We start from the raw sequence: 22,194 nt of genomic DNA on the forward strand, positions 1-22,194 counted from the left end.
TATCGTAATCTACTTACACGACCAAATTTGGAATTAACTCCTTACAATACATTGCACATAAACAATATAACGCATTACCTAGTAATTTAAAACTTCCGGCAACGAACAAAAAAACATTGACAAAAGCTCTTAAAAGCTTTTTCCTTAGCAGTTTCATAAATGACTAACACAATCTTTCTCTGGAACTCCATAATAACATCTGCGTTTATTTATTTTAATGTATTTTATTTATTTGCCTTGTCCTTTCTAATGTTGTCTTTCGCGAAATGAGTTTTATAAACTCATTGGGAATAATACATTATTACTTTGTTATCATTTTGTAATATATCATAGTGGAAATTTTAAAAGAACTAATACGCGGGATTCGCGTATTTATAAAGTTTATTAATTTTTATAAATTCTGAAAATATGGAATAAACGACAAATTATATATTACATAACACTACTGGCACTAATAAGAACAAAGTTAAGAACTGGATCTCTCTATGCTGGAATTCAAAACCATATCCCTGCTAAGCGATGGTTTCACGGTAAAAAACTTTCAAAACGATTCATTTCATGTATTTCGAGAATGAGAATTGGTCACTGTTGCATCTCACTTGGCTAGAATTAGAGTTTTGGATGATCCGGTCTGCCAGTGCGGTGTGGAAGAGGAAACCCTCGACCACGTTTTCTTTAACTGTAAAAACCATTCATCTTTCAAGAACACATACCGTCGGCTTATTAAAATCACACACCAGCCCCCCCTTAACATTTCATACCTTTTATCTCTTAACGATTCTCGTGTTCATACAGCTTTATGTAAGTTTATTAACCTGAATGAATTCAACATTTAATTTGTTTTAGTGATCTAAATGAGTCCAATATTTTATTTGTTTTATTATTCTCCCAATAGATTAACCGAATTTTTTTATCCACTTTAACTGTTACCGGCACAAAGCACTCTTTTCAGGGTGAAATGCCTAAAACCAAAAAAAAAAGAACAAAGTTTCAGATTTCATCAGATGAACGGTGTAGGAACAACGAAACGTTAATTATTATATGTTAAATGTTTTCAGAAATTTCGCGTACTCATTATTTTTTTTTTTAATATAAGCGAGCTCCCTCTAACATTTTTATTTGCATTTTTATTATCACCCTTTCAAACCACCTCGTTCTTCTTTTGAATGCTTACTACGGAGCCTTATCAAACAGTGATCCACGTTAGTAGCTACTATTACTTAAAATAATCGTATCAATACATTATTTTGTTAGAAAGGTAGATCTACGTTACAAAAATATTGGAAAGCTCTGCCGATATTTTACCGCATATCTCCTATGTAAACGAGTGTAGACATATTAATAAGTTATATTATGCTATGTTATTTCATAGAAAATATTAATAAGTTCAAAAATGAATTAAGAAAATATGTCTTTCTCAATTATTAATGTTTCTTTTTTTGTGACTTTATTGAAAGATTTAAAGAAAGATTATGTTTGCCAAACAATGTATATGTTTATAAAACTATTAGCACACGCGAAGATGTGAGCTAACTTAAGATTAATAAATAAATAAAATAAAATAAATAAATATTGAACAATAATTCCTTAAGACGAAAGTCTTGCTTTGGAAAATTTGGAGAGCGGTACATATTACCACCATACAGGCTTCACCTCCCGATGTTAGTGCCCTTTATTCCCGGACACTTTGTATATTAATTGTTCTGGTTACAGTACAACTAACGATAATAACAATTTTATTCAACACACTAATTATAATACATTAAACACACAATTTTTAAATGTGATACAATATGATAATGTAATGTAACTAACTAACTAACCATCACGCCGTTTCCCCGCAGGGGTAGGCAGAGAGGACGGACCGCCACACAGCTCGGTCTTGGCACACACTCCTTGCCTCATTCACATTCATACATCGTCTAATACATACTCTTCTATTGTTCTGACTCTTGATATGGCCCGACTCAAGTATCTGATTCACTTGGTCGTGCCATGTCTTCCTCGAGCGTCCCCGACTTCTGCTACCATTCACATTTGCATTGTATATTCTCCTTACATTCCTTTCTTCGCTCATTCGCTCTACATGCCCAAACCATCTAAGTGTCCCTTTCTTGATCTTACTCATTACGCTCACATCAGCCTTGCACTCTTTGCGGATATCCACATTCCTCACACGATCATACATGGTTTTACCACACATACGCCTCGGGGATCTTATTTCAACGGCATTCAATCTACTTTCATCCTTTCTTTGCCAGTTCCATGCCTCACTTCCATACATCAGGGTAGGTACCAGCTCTCCATTGTGGACTGCTAACTTCGCTTCTTTGGACAATTTTTTGTTAGCGCCAACTGCGTTTAGTCCTCCATGAATGGAGTTACCTGCATTTAATCTTCTTTCAATATCTCTGTCAGCCTTCCCATCTCTCGTAAACATGCTTCCTAAATACACAAATTCATCCACCTGCTCCAAGTATTCCTCATTCACAGCTATATTGCACACTGTTTTCGTACTTTCTCTTTCAAAAACCATTACTTTAGACTTACTTACATTCATCATTAACTCATTCTTCACGCATACTTCGTTCATAATAGAAACGAGAGATTGCAGATCATCCATACTATTAGAAATCAGCACCGCATCATCAGCATACAACACGCAACATTCTTTCATGTAATGTAATAGAATAAAATAACAAGAACATAAATTAAAAAAAATACTGCGATTTGACTGGTTTACAAAAATATAACTTCCATTTAGGAATAGTGTTGAAATAAGTCTTTGACGCAATCCACAAAATTCGTTAATATTAAATATATCGACATCACCTAAGTATTGGTTTCCCATAGTGTGAAACCGTTGTATTGGGGAGTTTGCAATAGTGTATTTTGTCATGTTGTTATTATAGGTATTCGTAAGTTCATTAGTTACAAAAGTTCGCAACAGTCGAATTTAGAGTTTAGAATCTTGAATAAAAAAGTTAAGTCGTTTATTTTACGCCTGTCTTCCAATGTGTGTATTTTTAGAGTATTTAATAAGAAATGATATTGTAAGTCTTCTAGGGGGATATTTAATTTAAAATTTATTTATATTTTTTCTAAAGTGTGTTGAATTACTACTGTCCTGATTTGCCCGGTTGCCATTTATTCTATATCAACAGTTATTATTATTTTATTCCATATTTTTTGTGAAACCATAATTTTCATATATTTTTTAACAAAATGGCGCTGCAGCGGCCTGAGTTCATTTTGTTCGTGCTATTTATAAGTTTTGAAGTTTTTGGACGTAAGTATTATTATTGTTGCTTATTACGCACTGTACAAAGACTGTACAATTTCTACTTCAAATTAAAGCTAAAAAAATGTCTCTAATTGCACTGCAAAGAACTGAAAATATTGTATTTTGGCAGCTATATGCACATGCGCTACTTTTACGCATGCACAATAGAAGTCAGTAATTTAATCAATAATTAGTTCTGCGAAAAGAACGCAACAAATTCGTACTACAAAAATTGGCTCTGGTCTGAACTTTATGGCGATTCACCCTAAATCCTCATTTGGGCAAAGACATTATTTGAACCAGGCTCCACTTCTATTTAATAGCCTTCCAGATCACATTAAATCGTCAAATTCCTTGTGTATATTTAATAATAATAATAATAATAATAATTGGATAATTTGTAGAGCGCCGTTTTTGTGAAAAATCACCTCAAGGGCGAATTAAGATTGTTAAATTATTTCTGCCATCCGAGGATTTCCAACATATTTTTTCATCTTTGTCCTTTTAAATTGTGGCATAATATTTTGAATAAGTTAATTTTTTCATCCTTTTATTTTTTAATGTGAATTTTTTTTCTCTCTTTCTTTCTTCTCTGTTTTGAAAAAAATAATAGTTTCTTACATTTTTATTGCAATTAAATATCATGGTCACCCTACATGTTTACAGCATTATATTGTAATGAATAGGCTGATAGGTACCATGTAGGTATCCAATTCGCAGAAACGTCAATGTAACAATATTGTTATCTTAATATTTGTTTTTTTTTTTTTTTAATATCTGTACTATTTTAAATCTCTTATAATCTTTGTACTATTTTTTTAATATTTTGTAAAATTATTAACCTCAACACAGGCTTGTCCTAGTGAGGTTAAAAATTATAACTTAAAAAAAAGATACAATGTAAAGAAACGATAAATAAATAAAAATCACCGCAAACTAAATTTTGATTTGTTATTTGTGATGTCTGTGATTCAAATCATGTTTTTTTAATAATTTCTATTCCACTTTTAACAACCGATTCAGTATTATATTGGTATAATTCAATATATTTACTATTATTTTTGTTATTTTTTGTTAAATTCATTTAAAATGTCATATTGTGAATAAAGTTTCACCTTTAATAAAATGTAACGTGAGTTTAATAAAACATTCATACACGGTCGTTTATCAATTGGATAAAATTTTAACCCCGTTTTTTAGTAAGGCTGTTATGCGATGACGTTGTGTTTGTGTCACAGTAATTGGGGCTGAGAAAGGCTTTCAATCCTGTCTCTGTTCTAGGGAGACTTGTAATTCGATAGGAAATTCGCTGCCCCAACCAACACAAATTAATCGGAATGATTTTTGCAATTATCAGGTTTGGTGATTGTTTCGTCTCCTGATGTCTAGTGGGGCCCGCATTTGGGAAAAAAATCGATGAAAATGATTTTTTTTATTTATTTTGAAGAGATGCATTACATTATATGGGAGGAAGCTTTTGACTGTCCAACTAGGAAGGTTTTCCTTTTTAGGACAGTCAAATTAAAAGGTTTAAAATTATCACACATGTACACAAAGACAATAACACAACAGCTACACTACATAATACATAATAATAACATTTATTTTTTGGAATAACTTTATTGAGTAAACAAGTAATATAATTGAGTAAAGGCAAAGGTCCTGGGTTCGAGTCTTAGATGTGACCGTATCCTTTACTAATTTTTCTGTTTCAGATTTTCGTTTAGAAATCGCTAATATTGTCTTCAATAATTAAATAATATTAACACATACCCAGTCACCCATATTGCACATAAAGTGTCTCGATTTGAGAAATGTCTTTTACTGTGTTTGGTTTTGTAATATTTTTTTCTTATATTTAATATTATTCTCAAATATGTATACCTAAACCCTAGTCTATTTCAATAATATTAAACAAGTAACGCTTATGATGGATACTGTAACGCTTTCCGAAATGTTTGCTAAAGAATATCCCAAAAATAAATCAACTTCAAAATATACTTGTTTAAAAACGGTTTTAAAAATATGATTATTTTATTTTAGTTTATATGAAACCGCACAAGAGTTACAACTGCTCCCAATCGTCTGTAGTCGGTGAGACTTTGGAATACCTAATTGGGGTATGTTGTGAGGCTGAAGGTAGGGGGGAGGGGAAGAATATGGGATAGTAGAAGGTTGGATAGTACCTGGCTATTCAAATCTGGTCAACACACACGGCTAAATCCATTTCAAGCAACGTTTCAATTTTTAATGGTGGCTTTGCACCAGGGCGATGCTCAAAGTATTTTCCATTCTGAAACGTCCCGCTAGTATACTATATATTATTTTAAATTAATAAATTGTGAAATAACACAAATTTATTAAATAAAATTTACTTTCGCACATCGGGATTCGAACCCACGACCTTTGGCTTGCAGTCCAAAGCCTTGCCCCTCGACCACGCAGACCGTCTATTGAACTGCAATCACAATCTCGTTTTGGCGTATGGCATTTACAGTGTTAAACCTTGAGACAGCCGTGATGGGAAACCAGTTGAGAATGAACAGAACCAGATGCAAACACTCCACTACATATAATCCAGAACTTGGATAATATGTATGCACTGCACAGTGTATATCAAACGTATTGAATATAACGCTGGCACAATACAGATACGTACACACAAACTCATTTATCCACGGCTGATATAGATACTTCTATACGGTCGGTGGCCGAGTTGACATCGCGTTTGGGTCCCACCCGGGCGTAGTGTGTTCAATTCCTCCACCAAAACACAAGCAACATTTTCAGCTTACTGTGGTGGTAGTAGGAGATTTTCAAATATTGTCAGGTTATTCGTAACCCGGAATGTTTTTCTTTCTTTATTTAATTTTAAATTTAAATTTAAAATAAATTCTTACATTTGTTATAGTACATTTACGAAAATATTATATAAGTGTTAAGTTATGGCCTTGAAAACCGAAACAGCTGTGACAATAACAAAAACCAAAAAATACTTGCAGAACTTAATAATAATATTATTAATTTAATTTACATTGTTTAAAAAAATAAATTGAGTTCTACGAATTAAACATAAGAATAATAAAATAAAAGTATTGTATTTTCGATATATTAATATTGCAATATAGTATTAATTACGCGATCTCACTATTTGCTTTTTTGTTCTAACTTCTATTTTCTATTATTTGCTGTTTTAAACGCTCATAAGAGCTGTTTTTTATATCATTATTATTAAGATATATTTTCACCTTGAAATATATACTTATCTTATGTCTACCCATAAGCATCTGCGTCGTCAAGTTGAGCAAGCTTTGCAATGTTTCTAAGATATGTAGAAAAACTGCTTGGAACACTTTGATTATAAAACGATTATACCTTTTATGCCAAATAACAAATTAATTATACATTATTCTTTTAATATATATTACATATTAATAATTTGTATATTTTTAATTTACTTTCAGCGCTTTTTGTAAATGAATCAGAACCAGCAGAACTGGTTCATCTATTTAAATTTAGTTACATATATTTTTCTTTACATAAGTTTAAACATGTATATGCATAAGTTTAAACATTTAGCATTCAAATACTATATAACTTAAACAGTATCTCAGTTTTTTGTTATTTACACACGTTCCACTAGTATGTACCAACTTTTGCTATTTTACATGCTCATAAGGCTCTTTATTACTTACGCAATTCTAATTTAATGTTATACGTAGTTCGTGTCTATATCTCGTCTATAAGTATCATATCTAAAGCCAAAAGGCGTTAATGATATAAATAAATAAATAAACACTATAAAGTTTATATAAAATAGAAATTTTTATAAAATAAAATACATTTACAAAAATACAAAAGTTGTTAATAGGTTATTATTTAGTCTTCCACGAGATTTTTTTTATTTTTTGTTTTTTTTATTATTTTTTTTATTTGGTAAACTACTTTATTTTTTTATTTTTTTATTTGTTAAGACATACACAGTACAATTAGATATTTTTAGTTATTACATAGTTGTAGTACCTATTACGTATGTCCATAAAATATCATAACGTAATTTCGCCTGAGATTGTTATAAAAGGAAGGAAGTGTGTGGATAATAATAAAAATAATAAATAATAAATTAATTGAAAACAAGAATTATAATAAGCTCACGAATTGTAATTGTCTGTTAATAAATAGGAGTTTTGAAAAATGATGTGAAAATATTTTTGAAATATGTCATGCTAAGAAATTTAATAAGTTAGTTTTGTATGTTAGAAAGGAATCATGAAAGATGTCTAAATGTAGTAATTTTTCGTAATGGGTGTATGTTGTGATTGCGCGAGTAATAACTGAATTGTTTGCTGCATTGGTATTGTTGGCTTCAATATGAAATTATACATTTTAAGTTTTCCAGTAATGTAGGCCTCACTGGGTGGCTTGGCCGTGCTGAGGCCTTCATTTTATAATATGAAAATATAATCTACCTACATAATACATTTAAAGAGAAAATAATACATTTAAAATTAAAAATACATAATAATATATTTAAAATGAAAAAATAATACAGTTAACATACAATCTTGTGTGTTTGTGAGTGATGTGTGTTTATATTGGTTTTGTGTGTTACATGTAGGTTTTGTTTTTATTTTATGCTATGACATTTTGGTAATATTGTCTTTTTTGTTCTTTAATCCATTTTGTAATTTTGTGTGTGAATTTATTTTTATTTTCCTCTATTTTAATTTCAAACTTTACACTGTTGAAAGTTTTTATTGCATGGTATTGGTAGTGTCTTTGTCCAAAGCTTGAATTTACTGTCGGATTTTTTATGTTTTCTTTGTACGCTAGTCTAACTGGTCTGTTAGTGTTATTTTGTGTATGTTGAAATTTATTTATTTTTTCAAAAATGTTGTTTAGTAGTGTTTTAACGTATAATTGGCGTATATCTAGTACATTACATTTACGTATATCTAGATTGCATGTTGTGTTTGAACTTTATGAAACGAGAGTCCAGAATAGTGCATTATTTGCTTGCCATGTGAACAAAAAATATGTTGGTGTGCCATTATGCTACAAAATAAAATAAAAACTGAGAAAGTAAACTGAAAGTGAAAGGGGTAAGCTACTAGCCAATCCACGGTGGATTCGTTGGCATAGCACGGGTACAGATATGTACAGATATATAAAGGATATGTGCTCTCCATACAAGATATGTATACAGACGTAGAAACACAAGTAAGATGCACATCCGGGATGTCACCAACATTTCCAATTAAAGTGGGGGTACACCAAGGATCTGTCCTCAGCCCATTGCTATTCATAATGGTCATGAATTACCAGTCAGAGAGAGTCAAGAAATGAACAGTATTCTCAAGACTATGCTTTTTGCAGATGATGTAGTACTGATAGAAGAAAATCATTGTGATCTACAAAATAGCCTGGAAAGGAGGAGAAAGATCCTGGAGGATAATGGACTAAAAATTAGCAGGAAAAAGACGGAATATTTGTATTTACCATTTGAAGACCCAAATGCTGTAACTCCTTCGATGCAATTGGATGGAGTAACATTAGCCAACTGTGACTCATTTAAGTATCTGGGCTCACTCATCCACAGAGACGGAGGATGTGCAGCAGATGTAAACCATAGGATAGGAGTGGGATGGATGAAATTTAGATCCGTAACAGGAATTTTGTGCGACACGAAAATGCCAATAAAACTTAAAGGAAAGACATACCAGACTATTGTTAGACCCGCGATAATGTATGGCTCCGAATGCTGGACTATGTACAACTCCTACTCTAGGCAACTCGAATCAGCAGAAATGCGAATGCTTAGATGGACGGCAGGAGTATCATTAAAAGATAAAATTAAAAGCTCACGCATTCGTGGTAGCCTGGGTGTCACTGACATAAACAGTAAGCTAGAGGAACGACAGTTAAGATGGTATGGGCACATAAGACGGAGACCACCAGACCACACAGTGAAGCAGGCAATGTCTATAGAGCTTCAAAGACAGTCATCCAGAGGTAGACCAAAGAACTCCTGGATGACCCAATGCTCCAAAATCCTACAAAGAAACGGCCTAGATGAAAGCGACACTCAGAACCGAAGAAGCTATAACCTGAGAACGAGAAGAGCCGACCCCAACAGCCTACCTAGGCAATGAGTTGGGATAGTGCTAGGAAGAAGAAGAAGAAGCACGGGTACAGATATCTTTTGAGATTTTTCTGTACATTAAGGGTTAAACGAGAGTCCAATTAACTGACACAACGTAAATTATCTTGATAAATTATTAGGTGAAATATACCTACCAACTGACAAAATTAATTAATTGACTTCTATAGACTCTTACAGACATTTCAAACTATTTACAGATGTCAAAGTTTAACAATAGCATTACTTCCATTACACGTAACTGTAACTTACTAAATCCAAATTATCCAGGCTTATTTTTTCATAGTCTTGCCAACATCGTAATCCTCTTCAATCACACCACTCTCATTATCCATAAATATACAAAACAGCATACTATAGCCACAATTCTTACTTTCTCTCTAAATATTACTTAATGATTATATATTTCCATTACAACAGTCTTTATGTAAACATTGCATATTACCCTGCAATACCAAAATATTATTTACATACAATTTAATTTGACCCTGAGTACCAGAAAGTCACCACCTACACCAATAAAAATTTCATTGAACTCTGTTATGACAGAACTATGAATAGATACTGTAAAAATTCTCACTACCATTATTATCCTTAAACACCTATGGCACCATTCCTCAAATAATTTCTATCATTTTACCAGGTTCATCCATAAATAAAAAAAACATCATAGCTATAACCACAAGTTAAACTAACCCCTCACACATCAGTACTCATAACCACAACAAGTCATATGTACACCACTTACCCTCAACACCAACGCTTACGTTCCTAACTCTGATTATACATGTAATCCATTCCACCATTATAATTATCTACAAAGTTATAATCAAACAAATAAAGCTCATACTTTCATTGCATTTAATAACCATTACGATTGTAGATCTTCTATTTATACTTACTTGTTTAATTAATGTTATTCTCTCAAGAACTGTAAAATTAACCCTCCATAACAGAGGGTCATCCCTAGCATGGAGGGTGAAATATCACAAAAACCATATGTACCCTCTAAGTCTTGTATTAATAAAATAAAATTAATAAATAAAGTGTGCTGCCTCACCCCTCAGGCCCTCCCCCGGCTTCCAATTCCTGCGCCGCTGCTGACGGTACCCCTGGATTATGCATTCACGTCAGAAAATGCGATAGCCTCAAGAGCCTGCTCAATGGACCAAGGCCCCTGCCTTCGGAGACAATTAGTTACCTGAGGCGATCGATCTGCGGAGCTCCGGCTAAGAATATGCACGTATTCTGCAGTGCGCTGGAGGTAAGCACAAAGGGGAAAGTGTAATAAACAATACTAGCAAATAAAAACTAGCTAAACTTCAGCTGTTCTTTTTGGAAATAACAGAGGGCGTCACTTCCATTTATAACAATCCTAAACTGTACAGTTATTAAGATAATCAATCATCAGTAGGATCTAAATGAAAGGGCATATCGTGAAATAACAGTTTTTTACAAGAGTAAGTTAAATTTGTTAAAATATTTAACATATATTGAACTTATTATAACAAGTATAAGCTTTTGGCATAAATTAAATTCACAATATATGTATGTATTTATTTATTTACTAAAGCTTTTCTAGGCTTTTATATAACAATTATAAGGTAAATTGAAAACAGCAGTGTAACATTAAAAAAAGAATTTAAATAAAGCTGAAAATAAAAATTTACGTATTTTTATTAAAGCAATAATTATTCGCCTAAAACACTCATCCACATTGAAAAATCTCCTGATAAAAGATACATGACGCCAACGGGACTTGAACCCGTGTCCTTTCGATTTCCGGTCGACAGCTCTGACCACTGAGCTATGGAGGCTTATCTCATATCCGCGAAATAATTGAATATATACTAGTGTTTCATTAAACAATTACTGCTTGTTACATTTTTTCACCTGAAAACAACCAACTTTATTTTGCACTCTTAAATAATAAGTTTATGCTTTTTCTTATGTCTTTAAAATGTATTATTATATGTATAATTCATGTAAAAATGTTAATTGTTATTATATATCTTCAATTCACTATGCCTATATAATATTTTACTCCTCCCACTTTCATAATGTATTATATTCTGTCTCCCTCTGTTTTCCTATAAATATGCATCACCTCTGTCTTAGTTTTTAGTTATATTTCACATCCTGATGAAGCTCGACCGTAGCGAAACCGGTAGATGTAATAATAATAAAGTCGTGGTTAATAAACAAAGTGTTTTATTTGATTTAATATTAAAAGTTTACTTGTTAAGTTAAGATCACACTTACTTTAAATTACACTTTAATTTGATATACGAGTAATATCAAGATTAATCTCAAAAATATCAGCGACATTCTAATAATAATTATAAGCTCATTGCCCAGTCTTTATGTATTCTTTCAATAACAGAATTGTAAACGAAGAATTGTGAAAAAATATATACCAACTATTATGATTCGGAGATACACGTAGTGACAGCAAGTTTATACCGTCAAAGCAGTCAAATCTTAAAATAATATATTTTTACAATTAAAGGAGTTCATTTTTTTCGCTTTTTAGATAATTTGGATAAATTGTGTTTACTTCGAAAATTTACATAATTGATTTCATTTATACTCTTAAGAATACCAATTTTATTTTTTTCGATTTGTAAGCCATCATAGTTAAAATGAGGAGACCAAATGTATGAATTATATTCTATTTATTTTTCGGAATAACTTTATTGAGTAAAACCTCAAATTGTAATATTAACAAGAACTAAATGCAATCTAGACAGCGTCTTTTTTAGATAAACTTCTCTTATTTTGTTTTATTTTTAATGTGCGACAATATATTAAATACCTACTACATTGAACGCGATGTATTTAGGCTCATTATGTATAAATGATTTTTTTCTACTTTACTTCTTTAATTCTACACAGGAGGCTCTGAGGAAAATAATTTACCTCAGGGCCTGTATCATCTTGGGGATGCTGCGTGGAACGTTTTTTTTGAGGAGAGGAAGGAGTGAACATGGGTATTGAAGAGACCTATGTTGTAGGCGGAAGGAAATACCTAGATGAATGAACTCAAGAACAATTCGTAGAAGCGACCCGTTCTCATGTGACAACTGTCAACCGTGTTTATACTTTGGGAGTGCGTTTGGCGTGTTTCCCGACTATGCAATGATGCCGAAGGGATCAATAACGCTATTTCCCTGAAGCGTCTTTCAATGTATTACTAGTAAAATAATGACAACAACTTAACTGACGCCTGTGCTCTAAGAATTGCAATCCGTCTGTTAAGAGATGGGAATCTATCAAACAAAGGCTCATTTCTGCATAGAGTCAAGAGTTTTTTTTTCATATATTTTGGGGCTCCAGACCAGACATATTCAACAGTGGGGTGCACCTGCGATGTATACGGAGTCAACACGAACTGACCCTTTGAATACTACTAAAGTATCTGCTGGCCCTGTACAGTACGTAGATCTTTTGAGAGGCTAACTTGACTGTGGCTTTGATGGTGCCCTGGTGAGCTGGTAATATAGAATTACACCAAGTTTATCAACGGAAGGCATGTTGGGAATATTGTTTCCGTTGAAGGAGACTAGATTGTTAATTCGATCCTATTTAGATGTAATCAGACATGATAGATTTTTGAAACATTAAATTCAACTAGGTTATTCTTACCCCAAAAGTTTCTCTGTTTCAAAGCCCTCCGAGCTGTTGGAGTTTGTTTATCCTCTGGGGGCCTGTCAAAATAATCGTAGCTATCGTGGACCGTACAGTCATCTACGTAACAATGATTTGGTTCACGCGACGAGTACACGTGACGTGCAATAAAAATAAAGTCGGAGATAGAACCGATCCCTGTGGGATGCCAGCATTTATTGTATGTGAAGATGAGATGAAACTATCAGCAACCACCTGAATCGACCTTTCCCTCAGAAAGCCGGCAATCCACGTACACAAGGTTGCAGGAAGTCCGTAAGAAGGCAGTTTGTTGGCGAGATTAAAGAGGATGAGACAATCTGTGTTTTTTATAGGAACCATACATAATATTTATAAATTTAACATAATTATAGTTTAGCCTACTGTTTTTATTCACAAAATATTAATAAAACTTAATAGATTGTCATATTGTATTACTTTTTTTACATTCCATTCGTGTTATATCTTTAATACTTATGACAGTCACATAGCCATCAAATTGACTTTAACAATAAAGGTTACATATAAAATTTCTGCCTTTCCCATTGTTTTGCTTGGTTTTATTTCTATTTTTTTTTGCATTATTAGCTTGGATTTTGCATTGCTTCGGGTGTGTGATATGAATACTGTAAAAGTTTAATCCAGATACCTGACGTACAGAAATTCACCAATGGAAGTCAAATCGTCATCAGCGGAAACCATGACCTTGTTTTGTTATTCGCCAGAACTTGCACATATATATGCATGCAACAGACGATATATATGTACATATATATATTTGCACAAGTATATATATAAAAGGCCGATCTCAGACCTACCAAATCTCAGCTCAAGTATCATTTAAAGTGTATCGTATTTTCGTGTCCATCAATCACCGTTTTCATTTTTACATTAACGATACTAATGATAACTTTTGGTTGTATTTTAAGCAAATACAACAAAAAACCTATCGAATGTATTGGATATAATGAACACTCTTTCATCCTTTTTTTGTCAGTCATACAGTTATTAAATTGGCTATAATAATACAATAGAGTTTAAATTTTAAATTTTATAAAACCCATTTAATGGCAATAATAATTTACTAGATTTTTTGCAACGTGTTGCCAATTTTAATTTCAACTTTTTGCGTTATTAGAAATTTTCTCGTAAAGTTTCTCGCCAAGCAACCACCGTTTTCATTTGTGTATACAAGATGTTTCCGACAATTATAATTTTTTTAAATTTCTTAATTTGCAGGATCAAGATTGTTTTAGGCGAATATGACAAAAGAACCGCAATCGATTGTTTTCGATACGGCAGAGAGGCCGACTGTAACTTGGGACCCGTAGTCATCGCGATTGAAGAGATTATCACCCATCCGGAATATCAGCCTCGAGGAACTCTGAAAAATGATATCGCTATCATTCGTCTCGCCAAGGACGCTCTATTCTCAGGTATAATATCAATAATTATTTGAAAGTGTGTTCTTGTTTCTTCTTCTTAAATACACTTAAACTTTTCATGTTTATATTTATCCAAACGTAGGTGATGATGTATTGTATAGTTTGCATGCTACGCATGATTCGATGGCTCTTGAAAATAACCGGATATATTTCCGGCCGCGAATTTCTTCCTTGAATATTGTATATGCCCAGATCTTGGTGGCGGGTGCGTCGGCCCACCTTCTGCGTGGCGGGCCGGTTGGGAGATGCTGGTTGAGGGAGACCCTTTACAACCGGTTACCGCTGTCCGGGCCGCTCGATAGTACAGGGGCCCGACCCTCAGGCTCACGACTAAGGGTGGGCTGCCCCATCAGCGAGTGAAAAAACCCTGCCACTGCTATTGTGCCGGTTTGTGACCGGTGGGAACCCAACAGCAGCGTTTGGGGCGCATTGGATGCCCTCTCCAGCCGGACTATCCCAGCCTATCGCCTAGCACCGCAGTGGGTGGGCTGGAACCAAACGCTCATCACTCCTGGACAGTCTGAACCCCAGATTCCTACCCACCCTCATACCTTTCCTTTCCAGATCTTCCTTTTACTTCATACCCTTAAAAAAAAATTAAAATCGTGAATATATGTACATAAAAAAAACTTAACGTCATTACAGCGGCGAGTAGCAGGCGTCCCCGGTGCGGGCCAAAACTGTCGGTAAATTTTGCCAACATTCGCGGTCTGCACACTAATTTTAATTCTGTTCATCACCATCTTTTGTCCCAACGTCCCAACCTTCTTTTTCTATCCAAAACTCAGATAGCCGAGCCACCAGACTCCTCCTATCTGGACTGCCCGGGCTTTGCCCTTGCAAGCAAGTTCCGACTCAAAGGAGGAGTCTGCCTCTATAGTCGAGCTGACGTCAACTGTGTACGACTATTGAGTCTGAAAAACTCCAGATTCGACGTAATGTGGGTGCGCGTCAATCTTGCCAGTACGGCAAGATTCTACGCATGTCTATACCGCTTACTGAACTATAGCGAATCAGACACTTCCGAGCTCTTCAAACATTTGAGAGATACTATTGATGATCTCTTGCCCTGCTACCCTTCGGCCGAGATTATTATTCTGGGGGACTTCGATGTTCATAACAAACCATGGTTGAAGTTATCAGGCCCAACGAACTCGGCTGGCCGACAGGCGGAATCCTTTGCCATTTGCTACGGATTAGAGCTACTGGTTTAGGAGCCTACAAGGGTTCCTGATGTCCAGACTCACCGTTCCAATCTGTTAGACCTATTCTTAATAACTGTGCCACACGGTTATAAGATTGATGTTACAGCACCTCTGGGATCATCTGACCAATGCCTAGTGACGACACCAATCCCCGTTAGCCTCAGACCAACCAATGAGAGGCTGAGGAGAAAATTGTGGTACTATAGGTCAGCAAATTGGACGGAGGTGCTATTCCGCCGTCGGTTCCTCACTGCGGCTTCTATATGAAATAGCTGAGGATCTGGCATCGGGATGTACTCCACGTTATACGGGGGCTCGATGTTAACAAAGCTAGTGAACCCGATGGAATACCTGCCCTGGTATTGCAGAGGTGTGCTGCGGAAATAGTTCCAGTTTTGACAAAGCTCTTCAAAATGTCCCTGAAGTGTGGCACTGTGCCCTCTGGTAGGAAAAAAGCGGTCATTCACCCTATTCCCAAGAAAAGTGACCGCTCCAACCCGGCCAACTAGCGCCTCATGGCGATCACATCAGTTCTGTCCAAAGTGATGGAACGTGTGATCAACGACAAACTGCTCACATACCTCGAGAAGAACAAAATTATCAACAACCGTCAATACGGATTCCGGCGGAACCGCTCGTGCGGTGATCTTCTCGCGTATGTGTCGCATGTTTGGGGGAGGTGCCTGGAACGTCACAGTGAGACCCAAACGGTCGCACTAGACATATCCAAGGCCTTTGACCGGGTCTTGCACCGAGGGCTTGTCAATAAATTGCCTTCTTACGGACTTCCCGCATCCCTGTGTACGTGGATTGCTGACTTTTTAAGGGATAGGTCGATTCAGGCAGTTGCTGACGGTTTCACCTCTTCCTCACACTCTATAAATGCTGGCGTCCCACAGGGATAGGTGCGCCCATAAGTGCGCCCTACTGTCGAATTCGGTACAGCCATCTCTGGTCCGGAGACTCTGTGCAAAAACGGGCGGTCCGTTTGATAGATTCCCCAATCTTAACAAACGGACTTCAATCTTTAGAGCACAGGCGTTAGGTAGGTATGCTGTCCTTGTTCTATCGGTATTACAATGGAAGATGCTCTGAGGAACTAGCGTCATTGACCCCTTCGGCACCGGTGCGTAGTCGGGATACACGCCAAACGCGCGCCCAACATTTGTGCACGGTTGACATTTGTCACATGAGAACGGGTCGCTTCTACGATTCATCCTTAAGTTCAACAGCTCGGCTGTGGAACGAACTGCCGGTTACTGTGTTTCCTCCCTCCTACAACTTGGGACTCTTCAAGACCCATGTTCACTCCTTCCTCTCCACAAAAAGACCCCCTACACAGCATCCCCAAAGATGACATAGGCCCTGAGAGAAATTATTTTCTTCAGGGCCTCCTGTGTGGAGTTAATATATAAAAAATAAAAAAAATAGCGAAATGGGAACGAACGGGATCTATAAGAGGATGCCACCAGAATAATGAAGGTCCTACCCTGGTTATGTTGTCTTCAAGGTTCCTCTTGGCCAGCACGTAAAGAAACTCACGGCGTGATTGCACTTAACACTTTTAATGCAACCTTACAGCGGCGGGGTAGAAATTGTACTGGCGAACCTTTCCTCTCCTGGTGACAGGGTTACAAGGACGGGTAGGTAGGATATAATAGTTGAAAATATCTATCGGTATATATGCCCAAACAACGCATACAAAATGTCTTTTAGGAAAATGACCACGGATTAGTTCTATATTTTTGGTTATGTTGAGTTTGCGTTGATTTGTATTGTATTTTGTTATGTTGGTGCAAATGAACCAGGATTTGTCTTCGAAAAAGCTGTTTTATATAGATAAAATTAATAATATAGAGATAATATCAGTGCTGGTAAAACAAGGAAGTCTCAGAATTTTTTAATGGTAAATTTTAGTGCTTTATGATGGCATCGATGGCAGTGGAAGAAGCATTAATAATTCCGTATTCTGTGTGTGATTGGCACAGTTAGTAATACACTGATTTCAAAAGTTTTAGGTTAAGGAGTTTGCGTGTTTGTTTGCCAAAGTACATAAATTTACGAATATTATTTATAATACTATGAATATTATATAGTTTTCAATTTAAGTTTGAGTCAAAGGGTTATCCTAATATTCTATATTGTTTACTTGTTCGAGGCAAGGAAAGTCACTACTCCGGTTTATAGATGATGTTTTGCACTCATGTATTTAGAAAGCGAGGTTCATTGGGCTGAGTTAGACAATAGTCTAAGTCGTAAAGAAAGAGGAAAATATTTGGTTATGATGGAGAACAGTAATGTGCTATGATACATGTATTGATGTTGTGTGTTCTTTGAAGACAGTTTGAATTTATTATAGCGATTTCTTTGTCGTTAAATGAGTAATGTTAGTCTTTTGATGTGTTGGTGACTGTGACATCGTTTTGTCTATAATGTTTTGTGGTTTGGCGTTGGGTGTAATTAAGCAAATGTTCTGGAATATAAGAAGGTGTAAGCCAACATTCTCTAAGGAAAATTGATCATGACTTCCAATCAAATTGCCCTGATTAACCCTGCTCTTTCTCCCGCCACGGTCATACGTTGCATGGAAGGTCACGTCTTCATCTTTTCAACGTATCTCCCCCTGCTTCTCGTTTCTTCCTTTCTGCCAGGAACCAAGAGTTTCCACTGTTTCGAGTTCTTAGTTTGGCGAGCAAGGTGTTCAAAGTAACTCAGGATACGTTATGAACTGACTAGCTAGCCTATTTTGGATTCCTAGCTAAGCTGTCCATGAAATTCTGATCATTCTTCTCCAGCAAAACATTTACAGTGCATCTATCGGTATACTATTTCCCGTTTAGTGGTTCCCAAATAATATTTATTTAGGGTAATTGTAGTAAATTTAATATTTCTGTGTACGCACAAAAAGGGCCTAACTGGAAACAAAATGTAGCGCAGTAACAAAGCATCATATTTGCTCATGGCAGAACTTCGATCGGTAGATACATAGCATTACTCGTCAAACGAAGAATATTTTTGAAAACCACCTATTCAAAAAGATTCACTTGACTGAATTTAAAATTTTTGATCTAGTTCGATGTACAAAAATAATTGCCATTAGATAAAGTAGAACCATGACGGAGGAATTTGTAGCCTATGGCGATTTTTGCTGTCAACCTAAATACATTATCTCTACGCACTGGCATCTAGTGGCTTCTTCGGTGTTTCTGGATCAAGACTATTTCATCTTTTATTTATTGTCACAGCAACTGCATTCCTTCACATTTAAGAAAAAAGAATTGGAAAGGATTCCAAAAAAATTAATCCTAAAATTACACTGGTAAATAACGTCAGTGATTCCTATAAACAACTTTCTGTCAGCTATTCCAAAAATTGAACGGTAAAAAGATGTCCATTGACATTATTTTTTTTGTAAGTTTATTGTCTTGTTTTTAATTTTTTTTTTTTTCACAATTACAAGTTTTCAATTTTTCAGATTTCATCAATCTGATCTGCTTACCCAACTCTGCCATTACAGCCGAGTCTAAAGACTTTAGATACATTGCTGGTTGGAGATCTAGTGATGTAAAAAGCCACCATTTCCTTAATAAGGTGTCTCTAGCTAGCTGTCAGACTGCTTACACGAACTCCAAAACTACTGGACTTCTCTGGGACAAGCAGGTGTGCGCAGGAGGAGTGGGTGAACGCGAGAACTAATGCGTAGCAGATTCTGGAGGACCTTTCATGGGCCGTTCGTTTTCGAATGACACTGTCCACTGGGTTGTGTATGGGGTGCTTAGCTTCAGATCATCGCCATGTGATCTCCGCAACGAATCCGCTATATTCACGCAGGTGTTTCCTTACTTGGACTGGATCAAGGCGCAAATTAGAGAATAAAACATAACTCTTGCAGTGATTGGAGATCTCTTCCCATTATATATTATGTATATGACATTCCAATAGGTCTCCCGTAAGTTTCAAAACATTTAAGCACATATTTATTATTATCTTCATTTAAACATATTATTAAATAAAGCATATTTTAACCAGCCATTTTTATTTGTAAAATTCTTTAAGGTCCTTTGAGAATCCCATTTTATTTTCTTTATGTGACACCTCATAGAATTTAGTCTAGTTATTGATTAACGCGTACGTGCACCGGTACAAGGGGAATGATAAAAAATGACTGTTTTTTTTATGGCAATGAGAGGAAGATCTTGGAAGGAAAAATGTAGGAATAAGGGGTAGGTAGGAATCTTGGGGTCAGTGTGTCCAGGAGTGCTGGACGTCTGAGTTCATCCCTCCCACTGCGGTGCAAGGCGATGGGTCGAGAGATTCCTGCTGGCGGGTTAAAAAGATCTCCCAGAACCATCTCTGCCCGCCACACAGTAGTAGGTGCGCAGACGCATCCGCCGCCAAGACCTAGATAATCTTCACCCATAACAATAATACTTAATATTTTTTGCAAAACCCACACACAGATAGCGGTTTAGTGGGTACTTTTGTTTAATATTTTTTTATTGACTGATCATAGCGAAGTCCTGTTTTAACTCGGCCGTTTGGCATTTCATCTGGTTAACTATGATCAATAAAGATTATATTTTGAAATGTGAAATCGTCGTGTTTATTTGGATTTTCTCATTCATTTAGTTTTTCAATATTGTGGCACCAAATATTAATAATACCTCCAACTTCTGACGTTTTCCATACATCTGATGGCAATCTGCCACACATGCGCCTCTAAGCGGCATGAGTTGTGTGCCTTGGTTTTTGCTCATAGATTTCAATAAATTTTATCAGAAATTACATTCTTTATTTTACGTAAATAAATAAAAGATATCGAATTATTTTATAAAATTAGATATCCCTCGTACAACCTACCTTTTTTTGCTCGTACATTTAAAACATATTATAGCGCCTATGAACTATTTTTCTTACATTATCTCCATACAGGAGGCCCCGAGACAAATAATTTTTCTCAGGTCTTATATTATCTTTGGGGATGCTGTGTGGCATCTGATACGTGGGTACTTACATAATGATTTACATCCAACACAGTGGTCAGCTTTGTTTCCTTAGGAAACTTTAAGACGCCAAACTTTGAGTGACAAAGTATGCCGAGCCAAGTCTACTGTGGTAGACACATGAAACCCTCCCTCAGGGATGGCAATAGGGTGCTTATTCACAAGCAGATCTGATGAGTATTAATGAAAGCCAATTTCTCTAATAGGACCAATAACCTCTATTTCCATTATAAGTGGTTTTTACAGAAAAGAAATTTATTAAAACTTACCCCCCATCACAGACCGTATACCGAAACCCTATCTAACTAGCTATGCTGTGGATGGATGGAGACGCCTTCCTTTAAGTCCTTAAGGTCCGCGACTGCTTCAGCGCGGGCGACTAACCCGCCAGCTCCGTCTCTCGTTCAGTCGCAGCCCAGGGACTATCAGTTCCTCTGCAATGGCCTCGGGTTACCATCCATCCTAGTACTCGCGTTGACTGCAAGGCGTGCGTGGTACAGTGCGCAATCCGGCAATCCCGTCCTCAAATATGATACCCATCTGACAAATTGACAATTACTGCCTGCTCCCGTCAGTTATTATGTGCGAAGCGAGTGAGGATTTCCGCCCTTTTTCGTGGATTCCTCTCGAACGGAATCTTGCATCCCGGTGTCCAGTGACACGCGTTTCACTCTCTCGGGTTCAAATTTGAGTTGCGCATTATTCGTATTTACCCGCGATTTGTACATGAACGCAATAATCCGCGTTTCAGGATCGGATGCCTGGATGAAAATATTCGAGCATTTGCTCCGTTCAACTTTTAAAATTCACAAGGGTTATCAACTTGGCACTTTGACATTCCCACAGAGTCCGAGCCCAACTGGGCCCTGTAGGTAAGTGCCGGATCCCGCAAGAATAATTCCTATCGTCCTATGTTGCGCTCATATGTGGCTGTCAAAAAAAACCATAGACAATAATCGAAGTGGTAATCAGTACCTGATTACCTAATTGTTATGTTCAAATGAAATATTTTCATGCTGAAGGTTTTCTAAATCAAAGGAAGGATAGGAAAATCTGAGAAAGAAACAGGTATGAGGGGTGGGTAGGAATCTGGGAGTCAATGTGTCCAGGAGTTTTTAATGAATCCATCACTCCCAAGACGTGAAAGACAATGGGTCGAGAGAGAGTCCGGCTGGAGAGGTAGAAATTTCTCCATCAACCAGTCTTTCTCTATCAGCAGGTGGGCAAATGCATCCGCTGCCAAGACCTAGACAAACCTCACCCCATGAACCTGTGCACCCCTGCTAAGTTAACAAACGTAGCGGACCACTTAGGGAGGCTTATGGCAGTGGTGTTTCCTCCCGAATTGGGAGGTTTGAAAGTCTTCAATTTGTCTTTGGTGGTTTAGAATGGTAATAAAATACTTATAGATTTTTTACAAGAAGGTAAAAAT

General features: G+C 35.9%; 1 protein-coding gene across 1 annotated transcript; it reads left to right on the forward strand.

The window, feature by feature from the left end:
• Positions 1-3,225: 3,225 nt before the first annotated feature.
• On the forward strand, positions 3,226-19,455 carry LOC149411795 (CLIP domain-containing serine protease HP8-like). The gene is made up of 5 exons (XM_089646243.1): positions 3,226-3,289; positions 10,511-10,707; positions 13,113-13,180; positions 14,349-14,545; positions 19,235-19,455. Exons 1-5 carry the CDS (start codon positions 3,226-3,228, stop codon positions 19,453-19,455), a joined length of 747 nt encoding a protein of 248 aa, XP_089502369.1.
• Positions 19,456-22,194: the final 2,739 nt, after the last annotated feature.

Source organism: Hesperophylax consimilis, chromosome 24 (genome assembly GCF_061612785.1).
Source record: "Hesperophylax consimilis isolate HC1 chromosome 24, BYU_Hcon_1.0, whole genome shotgun sequence".
NCBI classification, from domain to species: domain Eukaryota; kingdom Metazoa; phylum Arthropoda; class Insecta; order Trichoptera; family Limnephilidae; genus Hesperophylax; species Hesperophylax consimilis.